The sequence below is a fragment of the Brachycentrus maculatus genome, unplaced genomic scaffold (genome assembly GCF_059751285.1).
Source record: "Brachycentrus maculatus isolate JH-2025_06_01 unplaced genomic scaffold, ASM5975128v1 h1tg000168l, whole genome shotgun sequence".
Classification (NCBI taxonomy): Eukaryota; Metazoa; Arthropoda; class Insecta; order Trichoptera; family Brachycentridae; genus Brachycentrus; species Brachycentrus maculatus.
Window position 1 is genome coordinate 367,482 of NW_028280921.1, and position 10,767 is coordinate 378,248.

General features: G+C 33.7%; 1 protein-coding gene across 1 annotated transcript; it reads right to left on the minus strand.

Annotated features, from left to right (window-relative positions):
• Window positions 1–1,532: 1,532 nt before the first annotated feature.
• LOC148308367 (armadillo repeat-containing protein 6 homolog) lies at window positions 1,533–9,895 on the minus strand. Its single transcript, XM_088261877.1, has 9 exons — window positions 9,476–9,895; window positions 8,363–8,515; window positions 7,258–7,439; window positions 6,923–7,079; window positions 6,147–6,282; window positions 5,404–5,575; window positions 4,320–4,413; window positions 4,081–4,230; window positions 1,533–2,416 (listed from the first exon to the last, which is right to left on the minus strand). The coding sequence occupies exons 1-9, from the start codon at window positions 9,590–9,592 to the stop codon at window positions 2,174–2,176; spliced, it is 1,404 nt and encodes a 467-aa protein (XP_088118003.1). The 5' UTR covers window positions 9,593–9,895; the 3' UTR covers window positions 1,533–2,173.
• Window positions 9,896–10,767: the final 872 nt, after the last annotated feature.

A 10,767-nucleotide genomic window follows, 5' to 3' on the forward strand; every position in this document is an offset into this window, starting at 1 on the left:
GTCTTATAGTCTGTAAAATACTTACTTCAGCCTTCTTCTTCTGTCCAGTATTGAACAAAGGCCTCCCTCTTGGACTTCTACAGTTGTCTGTTGGACGCGACTCTCTTCCAGTGCAGGCCCGCCACTTTCCTAATGTCATCAAACCATCTTGTCTGGGGCCTACCCACGCTTCTGCGTCCTGTTCTAGGCCTTCAGTCAAGCACCTTTTTCGTCCATCTATCTTCAGTCAAACGTGCCGCATGACCGTAAAATACGGTAGTCAATATGTCAACTTCCGTATGGAATTAAGATACATAGAAAATTGTAGTCAGAAAAATTCCACTGTTTAACATGAATGGTCTCTTTTTTATTGGTATTCACATTATTTTTATTATATTTAGGCTTGCCAGATTTCTGAAATGTTCAACCGGACACCGGAATGCGTCCAGCGTAAAATACAGTGAAATAAATGACAAAGTATGTAATTATCATAAATAATCCTTCATAGTTAATTATTTTTAGACTTTTTTTGGCATCTTTTTCTTTTTTTTTTTAAACCCTTATCCGCACTCCAATGGTGCATAGGACACTGCATCATACAAACGCAGTGTTATCTTGATCGTTAACACATGAAGGAAAGGTGATCAGTCCTCCGCTTCAGGTACCAGTCCAGGGTAATATGGAAAAAATATTAGAGTGAAAAAATCACTTGTATTTATTTGACCCCCCAGGGAATCGAAACCGGGACCTCCAGAACGGTAGCCGAGCGTGCTGACCATTACACTACGGAGGACAAAAGTGTCATCTATAATCAAATTTTATTTTTATCGGGACTTAAACCGCCTGGGACGCCGGAATTTTGTCTGAAAAATGCGACTTTTCCGGTCAAACCGGGACATATGGCAAGCCTAATTATATTGAATGTACATAATACATGTTTGTAAAACTTTTTTTATCATAAATTGTAAATACGAACATTTTTTATACCACTTGAGTTTATTTATTATGGTCTTTGCAGAAAAAGTAAGAAATTATTATTAACACCTGAGTGAATATACATACAATACACTTTAGATATTTTTTATACTGTTACATTTTGAAATTATATGTATTTAAAATTAAGCATTTTTTGAAAAGATAATACTTTATAAAATCAAGAGTATTGTTCTAATACTCCATACATTTTCATTGAATTTTTTTTATAAAATTGATCCACTGTTTTGTTTGTGAATATAACGCTGAATTATGTTATTACATGTTAAAATGCAATGTTTATTATTACATATTTCTTATAATGTTTTATATACTTTTGTAATAAAAATATTTAAAATTTTAATATATGAATTACAATATCCCCTCACATGACAAGATACTGTTCTGCTACTCATATAGGCACCTTATTGTCGGATGAGCATCGAATACGGGTGAGTTTTTTTATTTTTTAATTGGCAAAGCACCTAAAATCGAGTGATATATACGGGTGAGTTTCAACTGACTATTTTTTGTGAGCAACCTGCATAAGAAAATGATTTTTATAGAAAAAAATAAAACACTTTGTATTCGTATTTTAAAGCTTTATTTAAAAAAAGTTTATGTATAAAAACGAATTTCATATGGTTATAATCTTTATGATAAACCAAAAAATTATTTCATACAAACAATTATGTAACCATAACATGTCACTGAATTTAATGAAAAATAACATTATGAAAGCATTCGTAATATCCTTGTGGCACATACTGCCAGTGAGTGATGCATAGGGCACTGCATTGAAAAGATGCGGTGTCAACTTGGCCGTGACTATATGAAAACAAGGTGATCAGTCCTGCGCTCCAGATTCATGGATATAGGAGTGGAATATGGATGACGTGAGTGAGGAAGCATAGGGTGAAGGACATTAGTGCCATATGAAAAAGCAAATATTGGAGAGGAAAAGAGTAGTGGCCATGGCTAGGGCACTCTGGATTGCATACTCTTGCTCGTACTGGCTCGCGCTAGTTGTATGAATCTTTTGAGTAAAAAAAATATACTACAAAAAAATGTCCCTTACTGTGTTTTGAGTTTGGACAGCCGTAATGTGTTTAATTGATGATGTACGTATACTAGTTCGCTGTTCATTTTAATGTGCCGAGTTTAAGAACTAAAATAAATTCATTACAGCGTGTATAAAACCTAATTTTTTTTATTGAATTTATCAGGCTTCGATGTCCTGGTGGTTAGCCGAAGTGTAGATCCTGCCCCCCTTGCCCGTCCACTGTTCTTCTAGTTTCACGCTGCAACCGAGGTCCCTGAGGGCCGACTTGATGTCGTGTCCGCTCTCCTTCCCAAACTTGTTGAGCGCATCATTAACCAGTTCTTCCGCACCGAGCTCCAGGAATTTCTCTCTCTGATAAGGACACCGCGCCACCATGTTCCGGATCGCCCAGCAACCATTTTTCTGTAGTTAAAAAAATATATTGACCTTAACCCTTTGAGGACAGAATAAAAAAATATTTTACTGAAGACATTTTTATTTCTAGAAATAATTTACAAATAAGTGTAAACAATATTTTTCTAAAAATTGTGCGCACAGATTGATACAATATTTATCCCTCAACAAAATTAGAAATACACATTGTGTGCATGGTGATTAGCAACAAAGATCATGTTTTATAAAGTATAAATAAAAGCATTTATTCTTGAAAAGATGAGGTAATATAATGTTACGGCGCAATAATTCTAGCAACATGAACTATGACCCCAAGCGCCCGCTAGGGGCAGGGCGGGGTGTACGCGGGGAATGTTTACGTTATCCCTTATGAGATTGAGGCAAGGGAGACTGCACACACTTGTCATTGTACTGTCATGGCGACCTGTTGAATAAACCGATTGCATCCTAATTACGAGTTATTATTACCTATACCCGAGCCCCATAATAATATGATACTACTTATTTTTAGTATTATTATGACTATAACTCTCATGTCATTTTGTTTATTTCGTTCAATAACCTCACAAAATTGATAAACTAAGATACAGATAACCTATAAATATCCCGACATGTGCACATCGCCACAATAAATAGTATGAAATAAGCTCCAAGACAATGATACCAACATGAAATCTATACAAGCACTATTTCTGTTACATAGGCAACACATATTGCACTATGGTTTTCAGTAGAAACCTGTAGGCACTTAGACAATTTATTTTCAATTTGTGGTTAGCAGCAGTAACCAGTTGTCCTGAAAGGGTTAAGCTGCCCAGTGGTCCTTCATGGGAACGCGGATTTGTGTCGTTCAATGCCCACCAGTCCCATACAGGACCGGTGATTGTGATGCATTTCTGTATTGGATAACACTGATTTATGACAATAGTATTTGAAATATGAAAACATATTAGTTTACGTAAATAATGTATTTGAGATCCATCATTTTATTTTTGGTTCCGATAAATATTTCAGTCATGATGTGAATATTAGCATTTATACCTGCATTACAAGGTTGACTCTTGAGAGATGCGTTGTGTTTTATTAGGCGGACCGTTATGAAACAAAAGCTGCTTTATTACAGTAAATTATAAACAATTTTTCATTTTAATAAATTTTATTTTAGAGATTTAATTATTTTTATAACAGCTACGCGTATATAGCAAGTCGCGCAAATATTTCACAAAAATGCTTTGGCAAGGCGCTACCCTTATTGCACGCAGCGCATGAGCATCTAAAGGTTTACTCGAATCAGTGCTTTCTAGATTATTTCATCAATTGATTCGGCAGTCACTTTGTGGTAAAATCTATCCATTTTTAATTAATGTTTTACCTAGTAAATACCATTACTTCTTAAAATCTACTGTGACACAGGTTTTGATGCATTCCGCATCATTCGGTGTTTGAATATGATGCGGAATGCATCTAAACACATGTCACAGTAGATTTTAAGAAATAGTGGTATTTACTAAGTAAAACATTAATTAAAAAGTAAAACTTGACAAGACAATTGCCAACTTTCACTGTGGAGCGGCCCCATAAGAAGAAGAATACTTTTTGGTTTGTCATGAAATGCATCTTGCTCTGTTGATGATTGAAACAGGACTAAGCAAAATACCTAAAAATTACATTACCTGGACCCGCAATGAATCTTTATGCACATTCATGCATTGCAGTAGCACTTCGGGTATTCCAGCATCGTAGAAGGCTTTGCTATTTTCTATTTCTCTCAGTGCTATGGCGGCTACACATCCCAGCCCGGCTGCTGCCAATGATTCTGAACTCTGAAATCAACATTTTTAGTTTTTTTTTTTTACTTGAAGTTTTTTCTTATTCTGAATAGTGATAAATGTAATTTGGCCGGTGGATGTACCTTGTGTGTATCTAACGCGGTACATATGAGTGTAGCGGCTCCTTGTTTTATTATATTTCTCTTCACATCATCGTGTCCGGCAAGAGCTTTCAATCTGCAATATAAAAATCTTCCAGTACACAACCATGATACACGATTTACCCACAAAGAATTTTTGATAGTCCCAAGAATCGACAATAAATATGGGAGTAGAATACTTCAATACATCGTTCCAAACATTTTTATTTTTCTGCCGACGGAGGTAAGAGGTCAATATAAAATATGGAACAAAGGCAAAATAAAGGAATGGGTAAATTATCAAGAGTTAATTCTATAAAAATTGTAAAGAAAAAAGGAAAGGTGATCAGCCTTCCGCTTCAGGTACCAGTCCAGGGTCATATTAAAATATTAGACTGAAAAATCACTTACATTTATTTTGACCCTCTGGGAATCGAACCCGGGACCTCTACTATGGGAGAATAGCGCGCTGACCACTACACTATGGAGGCGGACAATTAAGATAATTAACCCTGCATTATCAACAAGACAAAGTAAAAAAAGTTATTATTGTTTGGGCGTGCGGAGCAAATGTACATATGATATCAAACATAGACATATCGCTCACTCTTTTCAAGAACATCATAAATCAAAAAACTTGATTTTTCAGAAGAACGTTTTCAAAGTTTAAAAATATATTACAATGCATGAAAAATAAATATAAAGCCACTTATTGATAATTTTACTGTGCAACATATCTTTTAAGGTAAAACCTGAAGGTTTTTTTCTCCATTTGAAAAATATTTAGTCTATTTAAAAAAAAAATTAAGCAATACCTTTTCTTCAAGATGCAAAAAAACATTCCGGACATTCCGAAAACATGCACAATTGAAAATTGTCAATTTTTGATTTACGACGTTCTTGAAAGGAGTGAGCGATATATAAACGAGGTCATATTTTCAAAGACATGGCATTATCAAATACATCAAATCCTTATAATAAGGACACAGATTCAAATTTTGAAGAATTGATTGCGCATGTATGATAAGACAAATTCAAAAAATTAGTTCTAAAACACAAACATTATCTTGATATTTGAAGTACTTACAATTTAAAGCACTGCCGGTTGAGTTTCTCCTTATCGTTGAATTCAACCATAACATCCAAGATGAAGGTCAACCCTCCTGCATCCTCCACTTTCTGACAGAACTCGTGTCGCACAACCAATGTTGCAATGGTCAATAGAATATCGCCGACAAACGCCTCTTGCGATTTAAAATCTGTAAACAAAATTATGCATATTTGTATCATTTTTTAAATTATGGATTTGAATTTTTGTATCAGAAGAGTAAATTTTCAATTACATATATTATACAAGTACCTACAAGCTTTTATACAATCACCAAGTGCAGTATTTCAGTACGTAGGCATCCAAAAATTACTTACATGATGTTATTTTAAATAAACATATTTTAATTACAATTATCCGCACCCAATGGTGCATAGGGCACTGCATCATGTTGACACAGTGTTATCTTGTTCGTTACTTATGTGAAGGCAAGGTGATCACTCCTGTGTTTCGAGGACCAGTACAGGGTAATATTAAATAAATATTAGAGTGTAAAATCAACAATATTTATTGTCATCCCCCCCCTGGGAATCAAACCCGGGACCTCCAGCACAGAAGCTAAACACGCTAACCATTACGCTTGGGAGGCTGACAGTACTTAATTGTTTAATTTGTTTTAGTACTGCAATAACAGTAAATGTTTTTTTTTTAAATTATTATGGCAGAAAGGGAAAGGGCAGAATTTCAACTCTAAACAATTGCTTATGAATGTAACGACTGACCTGAAAGCATTTTTGTAAGGATGTGAAGTGTTTCGGTTGCTATGAGGCGAGCGTGTTCGTGGGCTTTTCCAAATTCCACTCTGACATCATCGTCCAACACTAAATGCCGCATGACACAGCAAACTTCCTTTAGTATCTGCATAGAATGCACAATGCATTAGAAATGACAGAAAAATGGCAATATTTGATTATATTTAATAACACATAATATGTATGGTCTATAACTAAGATACAAACAGATGTACGTCCAAAATCTGAAGAAATTAATACAGATGAAAATATATACAATAGCTAGGTTATTATTAATAGAACAAAAATGCAATTTCTTATACAGATGCCAAAACCGTAACTTCGTAATGATTTCATTAAATTCTCTTTTCCGTATTTAAACATTTATTTATATTTAAAATCTTTTCAATAATGTTCTTTAATTTTCTACTACTTATTTTATTTTTCCACAAATTTTTCTCGATTCAAATTACAATTAGTTTCATACCAAAATGCATATCATATACCCATGCACGGGTCATACCTATGTGGGATTTATTGTTTATGTTTTAAATATATATAAAAGACTGCATATGCCATGATTTCATTATCATTTGATAAGTAAAATGTTAACAAAAAATTATAATTCATGATGTACATGGAGTAACATTTAGCTTTCTAGAAAGTTATATAAATTTACATTCCTCTTCTTTATTTTGACCATTTTTATGGAACCTTAGCTTTATTAGCGTAATTTTGGATGGTAACATCGGGGGGACAAGTCTTACCTTTGCATCTTTATGGGTCTCCAACATCTTCGTCAGATGTTTCAGTACTTCTGCGTCAAATATATTCTGTCTGTTACGCTCGTGCTTCAAGCAACAAGTGGAAATCCATTTTAGTGCCGCCAATATAACATCATTGTCGGCTTGCACATCGAGAATGCTACAATAATAAAAAGTATATTTAAATTACCAAAATTAATATTCAATCACGGCCAGTCTTTGAATTTCGCTGCGTGTGTAAGAAAGAAAAATAAAATAAAATAACAAGCGTTTCTGTGATTGCTTGAAGGATGTTGCTTATGGGAAAACACACCGGTACAATATGTATTATTCCTTACTTGTTCATTATTTGAATGCCTTCCGGATTTAAAATGTCGGGTTGCCCATCCATCAATGAGGTGATGCATTTAAGAGCGGGAATTAGAATGGCCGGGTCTTGTTTCAAGCAGCGTACTAGCGAGGAATATGCGCCTTCTTTACTAGCCATCAGTTTATGAGCCATATCTTTATCACATTCCGCCTGAAACAATTTAAATATTCGAAATAGGCGTAGGCGTGTATTACATATAGGCATATAAACAGTGCTTACTCTGCCCTACGCACGTAGGCACATATAAGCACATTGTTGTCGGGCAGTATTTTCATCAACCCCGACACTAATTAGTATACTAATTAGGGTCATATACTAATCATAAGTTACCAAACCCAATTCCAATCTGTATATTACTTTTTGGCGTCTCTCATACTCTATCAAAAGTAAGCAAAACGAACGCTTATAAACGTCTCAACAATATTATGTAAAAGACGCTTTTAAGCGTTTCCCGCAAACAACATGTCAATATAAATAGTATTCAAATTTATATGTCAACAATCTGATAGATTTCATATTTTACAATTTCAGTGATAGGTGCTAACTGATACAACAAAGTGTTAAGAGCATAAACTAAACCAGGCTCCGTAACATTTTGAATGTGTCCAAATGTGCACAAATACAGGATCTTATTCCACTTAAGACTTATTCATATCAAGAAATCTCAGCAAAAGAGAAGTTTATTGGAATAGGAATATGGAAGTCTGGGTATTAACACATTTTAGACGGGTGTTTTTTTTACACCTGCGGACCGCTGGCGACGGGATTTGATAATAGTGTTAATTGTGTTATAGTGGGAGTTTAGATCCTAACAAGGAGATTGGTATATAATATTCATATGAAAACATTAAATAATTCCTTATTTTCTGACTTTTAAATAAGGCCGGCGCAGAAGGTAAATTCCCATCCTTGAGCATCAATTAACCAAACGGGTAGAAATACCTTTCTCGCCCTCAGTGTGTTAACACGGCTTATAATCTGTTATTGGCTGGTTAAAGCTATCACTTTACACACTGTGTAACCGTTAAGCACATTATTGAATATACATATCCCCTCAATTTAAATTTACATACCTTCAAAACTTCCAATTCTTTTACAAGTTGTATTTTATCTAAAGTCTCAGCGGCCAGAAGGTTGGAAATATTTCTGATGGTCACGGCTACAATGTGATTGTCCGCTTTTCCCGATAAAATCAAGTCTTTTATTATATTGGAGAGATCCACACCCTGGAAAAAAAACATGATTTTTTTTCCATAAACACAATATGTCTCTTAAGTATTTTAATTTAAACAGAATTATATATTGAGAAATTAAGACTTTTATTAAAATATGAAGGATACATCGCTCACTCCTTTCAACTAATATCCCTAACTCTTGCTACCACTATCATTCCTTGGGTAACAAACCAAAAAAATAGATATTTCGCAATTTATTATGTGAGGTAATTATATTCTCTATTCTAATCCTTATCCGCACCCAATGGTGCATAGGGCACTGCATCATATAGAAGCAGTGTTATCTTGATCGTTGAATACACAATGGAAAGGTGATTAGCCTTCCGCTTCAGGTACCAGTCCAGGGTCCTATTAAAATAAATATTAGACTGTAAGATCACTATCATTTATTTTGACCCTCTTGGGAATCGAACCCGGGACCTCTACTATGGTAGAATAGCGCGCTGACCACTACACTATGGAGGCGGACAATTAAGATAATTAACTCTGCATTATCAACAAGATAAAGTAAAAAATGTTAATATTGTTTGGGCGTGAGGAGGAAATGTACATATGATATCAAACATCGACATATCGCTCACTCCTTTCAACAACGTCATATATCAAAAAACTTGATTTTTCAGGAGATCGTTTTTAAAGTTTAAGAATATAATAAAATGAATTAAAAATAAATATCAAGCTGCTTATTGAACTTTTTACTGTGTAACAGATCTTTTTAGGTAAAACCTGAATATTTTTTCTCCATTTGAAAAATACTAAGTGTATTTAAAAAAATAATTAAACAATACCTTTTCTTCCAAATGCAAAAACAATACTTTCTGCCTTCTATGCCGCTTTTGCTAGGATATAGTACATTTTTTGAGCATTCCGAAAACATGCACAAATGAAAATTGACGATTTTTGATATATGACGTTGAAAGGAGTGAGCTACATGCGCGAATTTACGAGTACCTGTGCTTGAAATTGTTTTACAGCATCCTCTATTGCCTCCGCCGGCTCCATATCGAATTCTTCCATGTTCTCTTTAACTACATCGTCATAAGTTTGCTGAGTTATTACGCGCACCATTTTTGATTTTCCCTTTTTATTTTAACTTAAGATAATAATAAAAAAATAAGACAAGGAATAAAGTATGTAGACGTCAATAAACTTATTACACACCCACACTAATTTTGCACATGTTCAATAAAAGACTGAAGAGTTAACAGATTGCAAATGATAGGAAGATAATTTCCGTATTTAACCTAATGGATTAAGAAAAATCAGAAATTATTTTTATTTACAATAAAATAAATTAAAATTACTTCTCAACTATGTATGTATAAGAAACAAATACAACAGGCATTTGTTTGTGACAGTTGACATGACAGCGGTTTACATAGATTTGTATAGATTAGCAGCTGTATAAAATAAATGTGAGCAAGTAAAAATATAATTCGGGGTACATTGTATACCAACAATTTTTATTTGTGTAATTGAAAAAAGAAACCAAAAGAAAGTACCTAATTTAGTGAGAAGCTTTGTAATTGTGAAATATTGAATATAAATACACTATCTATAATTCGATTTCATTTCACTATCATTATTAATACAGAATCATGAATTATTACAGAGAACGGTGTTCACGAGGTCTATGAATTGATGAGGATTTAGAGTGTGCTCGAATTATTAGGTCCCAAATATTGGCATTATCAATCACATATGCGTTCATAGATAGCCCAATATGCTGACGACATATACTTGAGCGCGAGTGCCATTGTTGAAACATTTTTGGTTTTAAATTGCATCTTCGTCGCTGCAAAAATATCTCTGGGAGTTTTATTGTCTAACTGTTAACAACGTAATAAAAAATCGTTACAAATAAATGTCGATCGCTAAATTTCCACCTCCTTTTTACGCCATGCGTATAACACTGCTAATCAAACGACTTCTCAACTTAATGACGACATACGATATTGAAAAGAACAGAGTAGGGGTGTGGTCAATTTACGAATATTTTAAATTTTTATATTTGTATAAATTTATTGCATATTGTTGATTAACCTTGACAAGTAAAAATGTATCTATTTGAAGAAAATCAACGTTTTTATACAAATTACTTTTCTTGCAAAGAAAATTGGTTTTACATATGTAATTTTTTTCTCGTCTTTCTTTAAGTATTTAATAACTTCAATTTTGTAAAATTATAACTAATTATAAGATATAAATGGTGATTTATTCTAAATATCGATATTTGAGACAAA

Bases quoted from the DNA above. Each gene is read 5' to 3' on its own strand.
- LOC148308367 (XM_088261877.1), bottom strand. From the start codon at position 9,592: ATGGTGCGCGTAATAACTCAGCAAACTTATGACGATGTAGTTAAAGAG. The intron at 7,440-8,362 runs GTATGTAAATTT...AAATTGTTTCAG, and splicing joins AAGAATTGGAAGTTTTGAAG to GCGGAATGTGATAAAGATAT. The intron at 4,231-4,319 runs GTACATCCACCG...TGTTGATTTCAG, and splicing joins CCGCGTTAGATACACACAAG to AGTTCAGAATCATTGGCAGC.